This window comes from Biomphalaria glabrata, chromosome 5 (genome assembly GCF_947242115.1).
Source record: "Biomphalaria glabrata chromosome 5, xgBioGlab47.1, whole genome shotgun sequence".
Lineage (NCBI taxonomy): Eukaryota > Metazoa > Mollusca > Gastropoda > Planorbidae > Biomphalaria > Biomphalaria glabrata.
Window position 1 is genome coordinate 1,060,109 of NC_074715.1, and position 19,004 is coordinate 1,079,112.

General features: G+C 33.0%; 1 protein-coding gene across 1 annotated transcript; it reads right to left on the reverse strand.

Moving 5' to 3' along the window:
- Positions 1-303: 303 nt before the first annotated feature.
- LOC106080125 (transitional endoplasmic reticulum ATPase) lies at positions 304-15,429 on the reverse strand. The gene is made up of 18 exons (XM_056030561.1): positions 15,269-15,429; positions 11,195-11,300; positions 10,805-10,977; positions 10,540-10,620; positions 9,773-9,965; positions 8,362-8,493; positions 8,091-8,193; positions 6,885-7,018; positions 6,474-6,609; positions 5,474-5,586; positions 4,960-5,124; positions 4,693-4,815; positions 4,393-4,605; positions 3,888-3,972; positions 2,846-3,069; positions 2,565-2,723; positions 1,624-1,778; positions 304-811 (listed from the first exon to the last, which is right to left on the reverse strand). Exons 1-18 carry the CDS (start codon positions 15,412-15,414, stop codon positions 712-714), a joined length of 2,541 nt encoding a protein of 846 aa, XP_055886536.1. The 5' UTR covers positions 15,415-15,429; the 3' UTR covers positions 304-711.
- Positions 15,430-19,004: the final 3,575 nt, after the last annotated feature.

Sequence of the window (19,004 nt, forward strand, 5' to 3'; positions counted from 1 at the left end):
CGTGTTTCATTGCTAGGTGCTGTTTCACTATGTGAAGTTTTAGATATTTGAAAGGAAATTTCCTAATATAGGGGAAACTAAGCATTTAGTCCTTTGGTGTTAATTATTTGGTAGCTTATTTTAAATACAAATGTTATTCTACATTTTTTTTTAAATTTGCTGCTTACATAATCGAACAGTAATAATAATTTTATTTATAAAGCGCTGTTAACAAACAAAATGTAGGCTCAAGGCGCTGTAACAACATTACAAACAAAATGTAGGACTACATCAAACAAGTAAATTAGCAAAAACAATGACAAAGTAATTTAAAATTTTATTTTATTTTGTTTTCATTGAAACAAAACTAAATTTGCCAATAGCTGGTACTGGTACATTACAAAATGTAGTGATTGTTGTAGCAAGGCTAAATTTGATTCTACTGAATGTTAGAGATGAGGTTAGACTTTACACACCCATCATTTCTTATGAACATTTTCAAACCCAACAGAAGTTATCACTCCTTTGAAAATAAGCCTGTCATTGATTTAAAAATTAAAAAAAAATGTTTTTTTTTTAAGTTACTTATGAAGTGCCGTTGCTCTAATAATAAAGTGTAAAACCCTTCAGAGTTAACTTGAAAGTGAATAAAATGAAATGATTGAACAGAAAGAACAAAATGTGTGTAAAGGTTATGCCTACACACAGGGCTGTAGCACAGCCTCTCAATATTTAACTGTAGAGGTCTTCATCCCCATCGTCCCCTCCAAGGTTACCACCTTGACCTCCTCCAGTAGAACCACTTTGACCTTGACCTGATGCACCTGGGAACCTAAAAAAAAAATTCAATATAAATAATTAGAATGCTTAGATATGAAAAAAAAAAAAAGGTAAAAAGGGGGCTTAAGATTAGTTTTTTTTTAAATGGCCCTGGAGTTTCCATATTGTAGTTACTGGTCATTGACTTGTAGCATCAAACTGCTGGTAGACAACTAAACCATTGAAGGCATAATAAATCTTAACTAATAAAACTTCAAAAACACCCATCTATGTTGCATCACCCACAACCAATCACTAATCTCTTCCTACCATCATCATATAAACACACACACACACACTCCAAAACACATATAATATCACTTTGCATTGCAAGAATAACACATTGGATATAACTGACAATTGAGAGTGAAACAAATATCTGCTGATTTAAGTCTGGCCAATACACTGTTCCAACATTACAATCAAAGAAGTTTAACTGCAAAGAGCTTGTTACACCCAATGACAGATTTACTTTGAAATGTAAAAAGTTTTGTCTACCAAAAATGAGTACAAGCGAATTGAAGTTCTTTTGGTCTTGATAACCATTCCCGGATAACTTGGTGAACAAATAACAAACAATATTTTACATGAACAAAATAGCATTTGCTTTAAGTATGAGCATTAGGTCAATGACCCCCACCCCACCCCTGCAAAAAAAAAAAAGTTATGCTGTAATAAACAGTTCTACTCCGTTGTAAGTCAAGTGTATTTACAAGCACCTTAATCTTTGGATGTATCACCTCACATGTCTGTGCTCTCAGGCTAAGACACATTACACAGCAACACTTATTTTTATAAAAGCCCCTCTTAAAAATTCGCAAGTACCTGAAGCCACCAAATCCTCGACTTTGCTGTAGAGTCTGTGCAAACATTTCATACTTGCGAATATCATTCTCACTCACTGATCTTCGGGCAAATTTCATTGCTTCTTCAAAATGAGCTCGAGTTAGCTCAGGAACTGGGTCATAATCTTCCACTTCCTATAAACAATCAAAAGAATAGTCTCAAACATAATGTCTAATAAAAGCAAATCACTGCCTTTTAAAATCTTGAAAAATTTTGTCTAATAAACTAAATTACTGTCATTTAAACATTTTTAGATGCTAATAAACCTAGGGAAAAGAAGTGAGTGTTACATAACCCTAACCCTAAAATTGCACAAGCCCTTTATAATCTTTTTTTTATATATATTTCTAGAAGGACTGCAATGTTTCAAAGTGCATACAAACAAAACATTTGTGGAGAGATCTAACAAATGTTAATAGGTAGAATGTTCCCATCAGCTTTTTGATGACTCATATTTAATTTGAATGAGGTAGTTCAGAATCTTTGACCTACTTTATAAAAAGTCATGTGACTGTGGTCTTATACATGACAATATCTTCCTATGATAAGATGTAGATTTAGATTTAGTGCTAGTCAAGATCTAGTAGACCTACTAAATAATAATAAAAATTAGTGAATTATTGTAACACTTTTTATTACCGGTACTTAAAGATGTCTAGATCTAGACTATTTTCATTTTAAAATGACAATGAAATCAATGAGGTCATTAATGTAAACAACACACCCACGTTACTGAGAAGAGATCCAGAACTACCCCATTAGAAGATCATTTTAAAAATGGCAACTTAGAGCCAACTAAGGCAATCTGATGTTTTTTTTTTCAGTCAACTTTCTATACATTTAAATAAATTTTATAATCTTGTAAAAAAAACAACTAAACCTTACATTACAACCTATCTATTGTCTCAAAATAAACCTACCATATCAGCATCAGGGTTTTGTGCACGCTCTCTCTCTGTTCGAATCTCTGCCTCTATAGACTGTCTGATGGCCAGTTTACAGGCCCTCTGACAAATCTCTGTAAGGTCAGCCCCACTGAAACCTTTGGTCACTTTAGCTAGGTATTCCAGATCTACATCCTAGGACAGAGACACATTCAGTATTAGTGTATTCAAAGAATACAACTTTAAAATAGGTTTCTAACTTGTTGATTAATGCATAGAACTCAAGCTTAAACTATAATTCAATTCAGATGTATAACCTTTGACATTGGTGACTTGCGTAAGTTGGCTTTAAGAATCTGGATACGAGACTTGTCATCTGGGAGGGGAATGTAGATCAGTTGGTCAAGACGACCAGGGCGGAGAATGGCAGAATCAATGATATCTGGACGATTGGTTGCTCCAATGATAAAGACATTTTTTTTAGCTGACATGCCATCCATCTCAGTCAGGAGTTGGTTGATGACTCTATCTGCAGCACCACCTGTACACACACACAAAATTGAAAAATGTTATCTTTTATTTAATTATTATTGCACTTAAAACTACCTTAACTAAAAAAAACAAAACATTTTTCTTTTACTGAAAGGATGACTGTTATACAAAAATTATTATTTTTGTTAAAAAATATTGGCTCAAAATTGATATAACTATATATGTATGGAAAGGAAAAAAAATAGGCTAATGAATTAAATAAAACTTTTGTTATGACTATAATATTTCTCACTAAGGTCATAATGTCAAAACTATAAAGGTACTGGTATATGACAACGCCATCAATTTATTGTAGTTTTTGACTATTTTCAAACATATAAAATGCAAAATCTTGGGATGGCGAGCCAGAGAATGTATAAGGTACTTTCAAGTTATCTGGTGAGTTTGTATATAATGGTTGAGGTGACAAAGTCATTGTATTAACATGAACTTCCCTGATTGTTTAATTTTCACTAACTCACTAAAGAAAATGGTATCTTCTACTCTTTCTTAACTCAGTTGCCTGGATTATCTTATCTTATCTTATATAATACAGACGTTACTTCAAAAAAGAAGATGATTACGTCCTACGCGTCATGCATTTAGTCATGCATATTAACCAATGACTTAAATTCTGCCAAGTCACTGGTTTTCCTGGCTAGCTCAGGCAACCCATTCCATGCTCTAATAGCACTAGGGAAGAAGGATTACTTAATCAGCAGAAATGTTTTGAAATAAGGGCTTAATAGTTATAGTTCTTCTTAATTGGGTTAAAACAACCACATTCTTGCCCTCTTTTAATTCCACCAAAAGAGTTAAGTAACAAACCTCCATCTCCAACGTTGCCTCCTCTTGATTTGGCTATTGAATCAAGTTCATCAAAAAACAGTACACAGGGTGCTGCTGACCTGGCCTAGAAACATTTGATATAAAGTTATTATTGTACACATTAAATCTTAAGTAACAAAGCTCATCTAATTAAATCACAAAATAATCAGTACATGTCATATGATGTCAAGTACTTAGTGATGATGTTTAGTAGTAGATATTCTCATAATACAAAGGGCTATATGTTACACAATGTAAATTGGTTCCTGATGTTAAGTTATGAGTGTAAGCTGATAATGTAAAGAAGATCTTTTTTATTTGGAGTAGGGGTTCGAAGTTACACGAGATCAAATATTAATTCATATGCAAACTACTAAATGTTACATGATTCCAATTAATAAATGTCCTACCATGACATAAAGAAGTAAGTGTTAGATGACATAAGACAGTGAATATCATCAGATATAAGGGACTAAATGTGATCAATAAAAAGCAGTAGACTTACCTTGTCAAAAATGTCTCTGACGTTAGCCTCAGACTCACCAAACCACATAGTCAAGAGTTCAGGTCCTTTGATTGAAATAAAGTTGGCTTGACACTCGTTAGCTATAGCTTTGGCCAACAGTGTTTTACCACAGCCTGGGGGTCCATAAAACAGAACTCCCTTTGAGGGTGTCATACCAAACTTCAAAAACTTCTCTGGATGCTCCACGGGGTACTGAAAATCATCAAGGGTGTAATTAGCTTGTCACTTGCATTCATTTAGTCACTTATTAAGCTAACCCAGAAATAGAACAATCTCTACCTGGACCAATTCCTGCAATTCTTTCTTGACATTTTCTAAGCCACCAACATCTTCCCATGTAACATTGGGGACTTCCACAGATGTCTCTCGCAAAGCACTCGGGTTGCTCTTACTAAGTGCCCACTGGAATAGTTAAGACACATTTTCAGGTTATTACCTTTAGTCCAGCACTAAAGCAATTTGTTTTAAGTTATGAAAATTGAAACATGGCTAATAGACATGCATACAAAATACTTAGACAATAAACAAATGAAGGGGACTACTTACTCTGAAATTCTCCATTGTGACAGCCAATGAATCCAAGACTTCAGCATCAATGGTCTCATCCTCCAAGTCTATTAAATCCATTTTCTCTCGGATTTGCTGAAGAGCAGCTTCAGAACAAAGAGCAGCCAAGTCTGCACCGACGTGGCCATGGGTTTCAGAAGCCACCTGCAATACAGGCAATTATATGCTTTAGAATACAATAATAAGAGTTTGCTTTTTATTTTTAATAAGTATGCTTAAATCATGTAATGATAAATCTTATGTCTAGAATATAAGATATTTATCTGGGTAGTTGCCACTCACAACACAAAAGATAAGCTTTTAATAAAAATACCTAGCATAAAAATAAATAATAAAACAATGACTAATGCACATTAATCTGGTGGATGTGGCATAGAGCTTGACTGCATAGCAAGAACTGTTTTAGCCTTACATGGAATGTAAGGATGTTGTGCCCACACATCAGGAAAGTCACAACAACTTGAAAGCTGACTAGCTGAAAAGACCAACTCACCTGTTCTAGATCAACGTCATCTCCAAGTTTCATGTTTTTAGTGTGAATTCTCAAAATTTCCAGTCTACCAGTTGCATCAGGAATGCCAATATCTACTTCTCTATCAAAACGACCTAAGATTCAAAATATTAATTTATAACTTATGAATGCAATTAAACAATAGGGTCAAAATCAATTTATAAACTCTGGTCAAGATCAATTTATAAACTCCAAGGGATATATACTAAATGTATTCACATAATAAATGCATGACCTAATTATAATTAATAAATTGATTTGAGATCAAATTCATTAATTACTCCAATTTTTCTATTATGTAATCCACATGAGGCTAATAAATAAATTCTATTAGTTAAGAAAACAAACCCAACTGATTCATCCTTTTTTAGCAATAGTGATTGTATGTTAAAGCCTTATTAAGTAAATTCTTAATGATATTTGGTTGATTTAATGCCAACCCCTCTCCATTCATTTTATTATTGATGCTACATTTAACCCCAAACCTAAAAAGCATTAAAAGATTGTTTTAATTTTTAAAATATATGTGTATATTATTTTTACTGTTCTAATCTTGTTAATGTTTTAAAGTATGTGCATTTGATTTGTACTGCTATAATAACATATCTGATCTTATTTGCAAAGAGGGCCACAAAGAAGAAAAAAAAAAAAAGAATTCAAGCAACATAAAAAAAGTTGATTAAATTCCTCATTTATGAAGCTGATGACTTTTTGTAAGTGATAACTTTCCTCTCACTAACTAATGAATGAGAGATTTACCCCCCCCCCCCCCCCCCAAAAAAAAAGGGTTAGGGTTGGGTTGATATTGTTTTGATACATATGTATATCATCACAAATGAATTCCAGTGGTCCAACTTATGATTTGTAGGCCTACATAAAACAGTGTGCAAAATGCTCATTCACATCTTTTTATTTATTCAACCAACTCTTATAAATTAGCAAAACAAAATCTGTCCACTAATTATGAAATTCTTTAAATTACCAAAACGCCTGAGAGCAGGATCAATACTGTTTGGTCTATTGGTTGCAGCCATCACAATAACATGTGACCTTTGTTTCAAACCATCCATCAGAGTCAGCAACTGAGACACAATACGTCGCTCCACTTCACCGTGAGTCTTGGTGGGAGATTAGATCAAAACAAGAAGAATTTTATAACTAATACAGGTAGATTTATTTAGAAAAATACTTGACTAATACAGGTAGATTTATTTAGAAAAATACTTGACTAATACAGGTAGATTTATTTTCAAAAATACTTGACTAATACAGGTAGATTTATTTCAAAAATACTTAGCTTACTACTTGACTAATACAGGTAGAATAATTTCAAAAATACTTGACTTACTACTTGACTAATACAGGTAGATTTATTTCAAAATACTTGACTTACCTTTTCACGTTTTGGAGCAATAGCATCAAGCTCATCAATAAAAATGATGGCTGGGGAATTCTTTTCTGCTTCTTCAAAAGCTTTGCGAAGATTACTTTCTGACTCTCCTGCCAACTTACTCATAATTTCAGGACCTGAACAATAAGACATTCGGAAGTTAACTTTTTTTTTTTTCTACTTACGACTATCTATACTATCACATTTAAAGACCGCATCACAAACCAAGAGATTAGAGACAGGGTTACTGCAGCGATTGGACCCCATGATGAATTGCTAACTATAGTAATAAAAAAAAAACAAGCTAAAAAACTATGGCCACATTATAAAATCTTTGGGGCTTGCAAAGACCTTCCTTCAGGGAACAGTATCAGGAAAAAGAAGAAGAGGCAGAGAAAGCAATGGGAAGACAGCATAAAAAGAATGGACGGACCCGCAGTTGAAAGAGGTTCTAACTAAGGCAAAAGACAGAGAGGAATGGAGGAAAAACTGTCAACAAATCTTCCATGGTGGCCCAACAGTCCAACAAAGAAAGGTAACAAATCTAAACTGGTTCTTGACTTTTATACATTTACAATTCAAATTTTAGAGAATTATTTTGATAAGCTGTTTACTTTTTATTTATTGCACTGACAAAAACTCAAAACAATGTTAGAGCCACAATGAATAATACATTAAGGTTTGGGTTTTTGAGGTATAATAACCTTGTCTTCTGGTTATTACAAATAGTTATATCTGTATAAATACTGGTTTATAATTTGTGACAATACATTTTAAAATGTAATAATCCACACATATCCATGACATTTCACATTTTTACAAAGTTTGTTACGTGTATCTCATCGCAATTAACTGAATTTCATAAATACGCAGGAACCATATGTGCAAATTTATAATACATCTACACTAATGGGGCCTTGATGTGTTCTTATCTGCTATTGCGACTTGAACTGGTTCATTATTAAAATGTTAAAAAATAAAATTTTACATACAATTTATAAACACCAATTCAACATGCTAACATTTCAATAAGCTCATATAATTGTCGAATGAATCTTAGCTCCAACTAATGAATTTAAGACATTTAGAAAAGCGTTATAATAAAACACTGTTCTGGAAAAATAATGACTACTGTTTGGATCTACATCATTTCATTCTTAAATTTTAAAACTAGAACAATGTTAGCTACAACCAAGTACTGAAACTTACCATTAATGAGGAAAAAGAAAGCCCCAGTTTCATTTGCAACTGCTCTGGCAATCAAAGTCTTACCAGTTCCAGGGGGTCCATAAAGTAAGATACCTCGAGGAGGCTAAAAAAAAAACAAAACAAAAAAAAAAAAAAAAACAATTAGGTACTTTTATGTTGACTATTACCTTTAATTTAGTGCCAATAAACATTAGTGCTAAGATTATTGAGCGTCAATAAATTCACAAGGACATTTTTTTTTTCGCTTGTTGTGCAAAGTAATGTGCCTTACCTTCACACCAATAGCTTTAAAAAGCTGTGGATGCCTCAATGGCAGCTCCACCATCTCTTTGATCTGAGCCAGTTGTTTACGACAACCTCCAATATCATCATAGCCCACTTCATTTAACTGCTCTTCTTCTTCCTAAAACAATAAAAGCAAAAACTAGTAAAAACACATGCACTGACACCGACATTATTGATTACACTGAATAGCACAGAGATGCAAAAAAAATTACATATAATACTGAAGATACCATCATTGATTTGACCCCATTAAATTAATTAATTTTTGGGTTTATAAAGTTTGATTTGTGTTTATATAAAAATGGTATGCATTTATCCCTACAAATTATAACATTGTCTGATTGGAAGAAAATCTTTATTGAAGTTTAACCCTAACAGGCTAGTGAAATACAAATGGGAAAAATTAATAATTCTTTCTGAGCATGGAAAATAATTACAGAGAGATAGAGTTAACATTATTTATTCTGAGATGATATCTAATATAAAAAAAAAGATAATTTTATTGGTCCATAGAAATGGAAATTCGGTTTGACGACAAATGTCCACCTCAGCATTCAAATATAACAATAACAAAATAGATACAAACACAAACAACATTCACACACAAACAGCACATTATGAATTAGGCTTCAATGTGCATCTCTGTCACAAAAAATGACATTGAAGCTGAAAGTGGCATAAAGGAGTTTTAAAATCTTTCTGTTCTAGACTTAATAATAGAGAGGAGCTAACCATTTCGTCCAGATCTGATGTAACTGTTGCATAATGGGTGCAAATTGTCTTTATAAAGATTTTATATGTTTTTGAAAGGCATATACCTTTTTATTAAAAAAAAAAAATTCTTCAAGAGACTGTTGCTGTGAGCGATGTAGGATGGAGAAAATTGGTAAACCAAGAGGCCGGATAGCTATAGATTCAGCTAAGGGGAATTGCCCAGAACAGCCCTATGCTACACTGGGAGTCAAAAGGACTAAGTCAAGTAGTCAAGATGCTTTTTATAGTCTATTTAGTGCCTTGTGCCACTGAAGTATTACTTTACCAGCAGATGAGGGCAAAGGCAATTACACTACTGATGATATCTGTATAAAAAAGTTTAACTCTTTCTCTCCTAATTGACAATAGCTTCATTGATTCAAACTCATAAAATTAAATTAATGTTTGATTTTATAAACTTTACTTTGTCTTACATAAAAAAGAGCATGCATTCCCTTTTAATTCTAAACCAAATAAAACATCTGGTAACAAATGAAAAAGTTACTGAAGCTTAATCATAAAAAGGGGAGTAAAATACTACTGAGCAAAATGAAAAATTCTGATAAAACGTGGAGAATAATTACGGAGAGAAAGAGTTAACGTCATAATTAATTCCAACAATGCTGTGTTTCGGAGTGACTTACCTCTCGCTTGACTGGCTCTCCTTCACAATGTATGACAGTATCTGGAGCAACAATACAATAGGGCTGTGGGTCTGTTTCTATCACTTTGAATTCAACGGCTCGCATGCCACCTCTGACCAGAAAAATGTCTCCCTTTTTTATTGGTCTGTAAGCTTCAAGAAAGTATGGCTTGAGGAACACTTCAAACAAATTCCTGAAAACGTGAATTAAGTTTATTTAGATAAAAATAATATTTTTTTTTTAAAAGCTGTATAAAATAATAATCATATATTGGATAATATTAAAATGATAAGCTAGATAAAATTAGTAGTAAATTACATTTAATAGGAATTTTAAAAATTTAGAATAGTGAAATGAAATAGAAGTAATTAATGAGCAGTAAAACGCTTGGCTTCCGGGTCCAGGGTTCATATTCTGGTGAGGACTGGGATTTTTAATTTCTGGATCTTCAGGCGACTCTTTGAGTCCACCCAGCTCTAATGGTTACCTGACATTAGTTGGGAAAGTAAAGGCGGTTGTTCCTTGTGCTGGCCACATGAACAATACTTTAAATTGTAGGCCACAGAAACAGATGACCTTTACATCATCTGCCCTATAGACCACAAGGTCTGAAAGGGGAACTGATCTTTTTTTTTTTTTTTTTTTACTATAACAGAAATAAGAGTAATCATAAATTTGAGGGATAAAATTTAGCTTGTGGTACATCTGCCTTATGAAAAAGAATTGCTTATTAGATTTAAAAAAATGTATCAAATAAACCAACAAACCCAGCTAGTCCTTCAACTGTGTCATCAACTGGGAGAACATGAACTCTTTTTCCATATTTCACATCTGGACATGGTTGAATGCTATAACAAACAATAGAGACATAAAACAGTGAGCAAAACAGAGCATTTAAATTATCTCCAACTAACATAGGCAGAGAACAAAAATAGTGTTAGCATTAAGCCTTCTAGTTAATTGTTATTACCCCACTAGAATATACTTAAGAAACTAAAGTTAAAATGAGACTCATATAAATATATATATTACCTTACAACATCTCCTAAACGAACTCTCAAATTGTTCCGCACACATCTGTTAATTCTAATTTTGTCATCTGAAACTGTCTCATCAGAGAGCACAATGCACACAGTCTCTTTCCTACGTTTGCCTTTCAGCAAAACTGTGTCTCCTCTGAATAACTGGAGCTCATCCATTTTTTTCTAGACAAACAATGATGCTCAATTAATGACGCAATCATATTCTTTGTAAAATGCATGTCAGTATTAGCTAACAAGAACAACAGATACAATGTCTTAAAAATTTATAGATGCTCTACCAAGAAAAACAGCTACTTTGTCTTAAAGATTTACAGATGTTCTATCAAGAACAGCTACTTTGTCTTAAAGATCTACCTATCTGCTAGTTATCTTTATTTACCTGTGAAAGAGAAACAACCGAGTTATCTTCATTGATGGCCTCCTCCACAAGAAGTCTGTTGGGGCGATCCTTACGTCGGAGGATGGCTGTTGCCAAATCTTCTTCACTAATAAAAGAAATGAAGAGATGTTATCTCACATGAAATTTCACCTATCAACTTCACCAACTACCATAACTGGAAACAAAACTTAAGACTGCCGGCGGAGAACTGCTTTGTCTGCACTAGATGCAGAAAAATATGCAGGTCGCAACTGGGTCTGCGCAGTCATATATATATATATTCAAATCCATAGATACTTATGACACAGTACACAATAGTTAATGGCACAATACAATGTAATTATGAAAAAAAAAAAAAGAAAAAAAAAAATCTCATGTGCATTATATAGATCTTGGTATTTATTTATGTTCATCTCAATACCTAAAGCTTTTTTATTTTGGACAAGGCTAAAGGAAACAGTGAGGTGTCAGCAAGTTGTTTTAAAATATGTGGAAGTTTGCTCTAAATTTTAAAAGATTAGGTATGCATACATGACAACACAAGGCCAGAACCCTTTCTGATGACATTGGCATGCCTAAAAATGTTAATACCTAATGTTAGCGTTTAAAAAAATTTGGTCTTCATGTGAATGTGTTCTTTCTTTACACCGCCAATGAACACAAAAAAAGTAAGAAGCCTTTCATTTAAAATAAGATAAATATTACAAAACCACTTCACCAAATTTCCATTTTTACTTGATATTTTCCTGACTTTTTTCACAAGGAGTATGTGTGGGGATAATTAAAAACTAGGCTTTAATTTAGACAAGCATTTTCTAAGCTTTTTGGCAGAGAAATGGCTGGGTATACTATGACAGAGGTGGGCTCTAGTTTAAATCATAAAACCAACTACTATTATCTAGGAATTTTCAAATATTAAGGGTATATATGTATATTATGATAAATTATCAAAGAAAATCAATATATATAATCAAGCATTGGAAAATATGATATGATTGGCAGTGTCCATTTATTATTGAGAACATTTAGATCTCGATCTATATACTAATATAGTAGTGATGTTACAATATCCGGTGACACACACCTTTTTTTTTTAGTCAAAAATTTGTTACGACCTTTTCTGACATTTTTAGACCTATTAATTCAATACTTCTTTGTAAAAGAGTTATAGTTTTTGATTGACTAATACAAATGGCGACGGGAAACGCAATTACGCTATCCCACATGGAGTAGAAGGTTATTTTTTATTAAACCTAAATAAGGGTTCGATTTCCCTGTGTATAGTTTAAAAGGCTCAATATATCCAGGCCTTTTGACTCCCCCAGTATTGTAGAGCATTTTTCTGGCTAAATTTCTGTGCTTTACTTTTCACATAGTTCTGTGCACTTTGAATGCTTTTAATTTTTAATATTTAGCAGTTGAATCTAACGCTGGAGGCCATTGTTAACCATTGTAATTTTAGCCATCTTGTTTACATGCCGAGATAATAGTGATTGATCAGATTGGTCATGTGACATCAAATAATTATATTTAGATCTAATGAGAATATAATATGCAGCCGAACCAACAAAAAGCTGAGAGAAGAAAAAGGCCTATCTGCAACTGATCAAACCTACCCATGCCACATATGCAGCCGGCTTTTTAAAGCGAGGATTGGACTTTACAGCCATCTTCGAGTCCATAGGAAATGAAATGTGCTCATCTTCAACAACGAAGGAGGAGCTATATAATAAGCAGCCTAGTGTTCAGATATTTTAATAACAATAAACTTTCCTTTGAAACATGTTTTTGGACAAGTTGATTAACATATAAGAAATGGCAAGCATATTTATTCAACACATTCAAAGCTCCTCACATCGTGCCCATTGGTTGCTATAAAAAAAATATTTTCTTTCAACCAGGAATCATACATACATAATTCATATAGATCTAAATTTAGAAGGCTCATTCAAATTGAATCAAATCTACAAAATATCAGACAACAAGATTCTTAAAATAATTTTTCTTTAAAAAATTGTAACATCCCTACTATATAATATAGTATTAGGTACAGATGTCGACAGGGGTGCCACCCATGAGACCAAGTAAACCCTGAAACCCGAATTTCCAAATTTTACAAACCCTGAAATCATAAACCCCAAATATTACCAACCCTGAAACATACCGCATATACACTTTAAGCACCAAAATTTTACGAAAGAAGAACAGTAGTAAATTACTATCTAGATCTATATCATAATATGCCCACCATGTTTTAAATATGTAATTAGTAAGCCTATCATTATAATAAATAGAGTTTGTGTGTATTTATTGATAAAGCTTGTAATACAAGTTAAGAGGATTTAGTACAATTTTATATTAACAATTATTAACAAAATTTAAATGATGTTTTTCTCTCATTATTCCTTTAAATTAAAGCAGCCTACTTTAATCAACATTGATAAAAGTGATTCCATCAATGTACATGCATGGACCAGTAAATCTATTGCAACAAGATAAAATTGTTTTGAGATTTAGTCCAGATCTACTCTAAAATGAACATTTAGATTTAGTTTCTAATATTTAAATGTAGACCTAGATGGCTAGAATGTGCTGGACTGCTTGTACATAATTTTAATTTGTATAGATCATTTGACCAATTGATCTAGTTTTTCTAGCCTCTAGGTCTTCAGGCGAACGCAAACTTATTAATTTAATTCTTCAATCATTGATTCTAGTTCTGATCTAAAAAAGATGTCAATATGATTATCTAGTCCATCCTGAATCTAGATCCTACCTCTATAATACTCTAGACCAATATAGCTCTAGACTCGTAGACATAGGCTAAGGCTCTATATCTATTTGGAACCTATACAAATATTAAAATATATAACACGGAAAGAAAAAAAAATCTAATTTCGCACTCGTGAATTTTTCTTTCTTTCTATTGCTAGATCTAGATTCTAGATAGATCTAGGACTAGCCTCACTAGGTACGCGAGTAGATCTAGACTAGACCTCACCTTAATTTAGACTACATCTATACTAAATACAAGACTTTACAGTCTAGATCAGATCTAGATTGATCATAGAAATAGATCAAGACTCCTAATCGAGCCGATTCGAGGCGCGTTCCGTAGATCTAGAAATTCTAGATCTATAGTGACTTTTACACTTTTAAAAAAAATACTGTACCGGTAAATAAAGCTTAGTGCGCATGCAAAGTGAAAGTCTCGCAAATCGCGAAATGAGACTGGTCAATTTTGTTTAAAAATGGCAGCTCGTGCGATCGGAACTAGCAAACTAAAATTAACGGGGAAAATGATAAGAAATTTAGAAAAAATCTAAATCAACTAAAATCCCGGATTTTAACAAAATTTTAGAAAGCAAACCCGGAGGGGGGAAAAATCGGACCCCTTAAAACCCGGATTTCCGGGTTATTCCGGAAAAGTGGCACCCCTGGATGTCGATCTACTAAGTCTACTTTCATCTTAACTTTTTAAAGTTGATTTAATTTAATATATATCTAGCTAGATAATATTCACTAAATCTAGATCTAGATTCTAGAAATCTAAACTCTAGTCTAAACTAAGTAACATTGATAGTGAAGATTCATTACTCCAAATAACCTTAGTCTTTACTTTTAGAAACTAAAAGGCAACAAAAAAATATGCTTTAATTAAAATAATTAAAATTAAATTAACTTACTGACTTACTCATTTCAGACTTTGGTGGTCTTTGATTTTGAAAATACAATTTTTAATTAATTTTGGTTTATCACTTTATTATTAACTTTATAATCCAGACCTAGAAAGACTGGTAGAAAATCTAGAGTCTATAAATCTATACTTTTAAAATATCTAGATCTAGACGTGTTTATAGATCTATAGACTCTATTTTTAGTTAATCGCATTTGTGACTTGACAAATTTGAAGAGATTCAAAAATCAGTAGTGCAGTTCAGGCGAACATTAAATTTAACAACTTTACCTCCACCGGTTTCATAATATAATTCACATTTTAGATTATAAGAGGAGTCTAGAACTATAATAGTTTAATTCTAAAACAAGTAAAATTACGAAAAAGAAATAACTTACGCTTTTGGTTCAACTGAAGCCATTATTGGTATTTTGCTTTGTCCGAACGAATGCTGTGTTGTGTGATGACTGTTGCTTTCTCTGATGCTATTCTGAATGATTGTAGTTCCGTTCAAGATGGCTGTGGGTTCGTTGGGTTTCGGCATTGTTCGGAAAAACTCGTTATTTACGGTGTATGACAAAAAGAAATAGAAAACGAAACTTTTTTTTATTTGACAATTTCGAATAACTTGTTTTATTTGATGAAATACAGACGTTACTTTAAAAAAATAAATGATTACGTCCTACGCGTGTTTCTATGTAAATATAGCCATGCATGTTAGAATCAATGACTTCAATTCTGCCAAGTCATTTCTTTTCCTGGCTGACTCACGCAACTTATTTCATGCTCTAATAGCTCTAGGAAAAAAAGGAGCCTTTGTACAAATTAATCCTAGCATAGCCCGGTAAACATAATCACATCGTCAGTTCTTATTGAATTTATAATAATACAATTTTATCGAATTTCGTCTGTATTTTATATCGTACATAGGCCTATTGTAGTCCTATTTAATACAATTAAGTCAGATTCCGATACTTATTCTTTGTAACTGTCCTAAAAGTTGAGTCTAAGAATCTTGGAACTCTAGGTCTATGGAAGTTTTCCACCATCTGCCTGTCTGAGCAAATTCCTGTATCCCTATTACCGATGGCTCGTATTAGAAGAGAGGCCAAAGGCCGAGCTCATGGGGACCCCCCCCCCCATTTTCCTTCTCTGTACCGCACCAGCCGTGCAGGTGTCTGCCATAAAAAAACGGCCCCTCGAGGAGCTGAGCTGTGTGTGGACAGCGACCTGTTTGTTGGGACTTTCTTCCATCCCCGCCAGTGTAATTGACTTGGTTCTTATATGTACCCCAAGGGGGTTCATTTGTTTTTTTTTCTTTCCTGTTGGCCTAATCTTCTCCTTTAACGATCGTTTTAACTTGAGCGCCACTGTGAGGCCGAGAAGCATTGTCCTGGCAGGTTCCGATCTTAGTTCTTAGACAACAATCGTTCAACCTACGGTGCCATATAATAAAACGAAACAAATAATGATTATTCGGCACATCGGCACATTTTTAGGAAATGTCGTAAGCCTTTTAATCCTTCAAAGATTCTACTCCTCTACTCAATAAATACAGATGGAACGATAAAACCTATTATGTAAATTACAATATAATTGTATAAGTATAATAAGTATATTATAATATAGGCCTAAGTATAATATATAATATAAGTAAAATATAATATAAGTATAATATAAGTATTAAAACGAAACAGATAGTCTCTTTGAAAATGCCTTAACTCCCAGTCGTTGAATTTTCTTACGCTGCCACTTCTTTTGGTTTATCAATCAACGTCAGGGAAGAAAAAAAGACATACACAAGAAATATCCCTGTAAAATCTAGTTCAGCCCCAAAGATCCCCGTGAATGGTTCCTCTTTCAACGAGAGGGACAACTTCAATCGCACGAAAGGTGGTTCTCTCAACTTATTCGGGGATCAGATACCTGTATGCTTTAATGAAACCAAATAAGTGCCTGCACTCCATCATTTGCATTTTTTTTTTGTAAAGCCTACCCGTGAACCCCATGACAAAGTCGGTGTTGCAAAAACACGCTAAAAATAGCGATGTCTTTTTTATTCCCTTCAGTGTTGCAGGAAGTTTGGGTTAAGACCGAATAATCTTTATTTTAACAAATCTTATATTCACCCTGTCTGTCTGTTTGATACGAATCTTGTACACGTTATTGCTCCCCCTTCCAAATGAAGTTGAAACTTTGCACAATTAATCATTGACGGTGACAATAAATGAATCATACAAACAAATACAACAATCTTAATCTTTATAATCTTTGTTTTAAAAAAGCATAAATACTCAATTAGTCGATTAATTATTGGTAATTAATTTTTTTTTATTTCGAATAAGGAAAATAACTTGTACATTATTGGTAGATATAGTTTTAAAGAGGAAGTTCTTCCCCCTTAGATAAGCTTTTTTTTTAAAGTGATTAAAAAAAATTTTTTTGGTTAACTGCTTCTTTTCAAACATTAAAACGCCTCTATTTATCTTATAGATTACAGCCGTTATTACAAAAGTGAAAATTACGTATTTCATGTACCAATCTAGTCATGCGTACACGTGTTAATCAGTGACTTAAACTCTAGCTGCTAAGTCTTTGGTTTTACTGCGGCTGATTTAGGCAACCCATTCCATGCTTTAGCGGCACTAGGGAAGAATGAGCAGTTGTATTTAATTGAATTCTCCAATGTTCATTTTCAATATTACGTATTTATCTAGTAGTGTGACAAAACCATTGGCAACAGTTTTAGTCTAGTAGTAAGTCTAATTAAAAGTTAGAAGAACTATGGGAGGTTAATTACAAAACCCCTTTTGGCTATGTTCATGGGATTTAGTGATTGTAGCTTTGCTTTTCATTTAATTGGAAGGTGGGTTTAAACCTCAAAAACCCCCTTTGCGGGCTAACACTCATGAAATTGGTTGACTGTAATTTTCCTATAGATTTTTTTTTATTGGAGAGGTTTTTAAATCAAGCCTTTCTTGGCTACGCACATGGAATGTAGTGGCTATATAGCTTGCTTTGCTTTTTTTTTTTTTTTTTTTTTTTTTAGTGGAAGGTGGGTTTAAACGTCTAAACTCTTCTTGGCTACAAATGAGGAATTTAGTGACTTAAAAAAAAAAAAAGAAAAAAAAAAGGGGGGGGGGGTTATCTCAAAATTCCTTTTAGTTATTCTTATATAGTGCTTATAAAATTTGGAGACTGTAGTTTGCTTTAGTTTTATATTTAAATGCGCAACCACATGGATAGGGTTTTAAAACTCAAAACCCCATTTGCCAATGCTCATAGAATTCGTTAACTGCAGAAGGGAGGGGGTTTAACCTTAAAACCCAACTGGAGGAAGTTTTAATCTCACAACACACATAGCCTGTGTGAAAGAGAAAATATCATCTCTTGACATTTAAAATGTCACAGACAGATAAAGTAAATGACACAGAACTGTCAGATGTATTCTTTTAAAATGCCATATAAGAAAAAAAAAAAAGAATCAAATAAACAAAGATGTCCTTCTTTAATAAGCTTTAATAATAGGCTTGTCTTAGAGTCTGAAGGTTAACGAAAAATGCAGTATTTCACATGGTTATGCAGCAACACCTGTGACCTACATATTTTGCCACATCCAACGCAGACATAACCATTGTCCGCAAGTGGTCGATTTATTTTAGATTATTTTTTCGCCATCTACGTCTTTGTCCTCAGTAGAGGATTTTCTTTTGTCCAATTATATTTCTTACATTAGAAAATGAGTTTGAGTAAGAATGTTAAATCGAAAGACAACAACGTATGTTAATGTTTTAAAATAATTGATTTGTCAAAATGTAATAGATTTTAGCGTCTCGTGGTAGACGAATGATAAAGAATAAATACTTAATAGAGCTAAATGGGCAAGACATTGTCTGAAATGTGCCGAGTGCCTATATTAGTAATATTACACCTAGTTCTATATATGTAAATCTATTTCAGACTGAAAATACAGATAGACACCGTAAATTCTGTAGACTAGTCACCCTTTGTTGACAAAATGGCTGGCATAAGAGGTAGAATTAGATCGAAATCGCTAGTCATAGACTATAGATTTATTAAATTAAGCACTAGATCTACTTGGTCTCTGCGCACTTTATTTTTCGTCCAGCTATT

Bases quoted from the DNA above. Each gene is read 5' to 3' on its own strand.
- LOC106080125 (XM_056030561.1), bottom strand. From the start codon at position 15,414: ATGCCGAAACCCAACGAACCCACAGCCATCTTGAACGGAACTACAATC. The intron at 9,966-10,539 runs GTTTGTTGGTTT...TCACGTTTTCAG, and splicing joins ACAGTTGAAGGACTAGCTGG to GAATTTGTTTGAAGTGTTCC. The intron at 6,610-6,884 runs GTAAGTCAAGTA...TCTCCCACCAAG, and splicing joins TTGCTCCAAAACGTGAAAAG to ACTCACGGTGAAGTGGAGCG.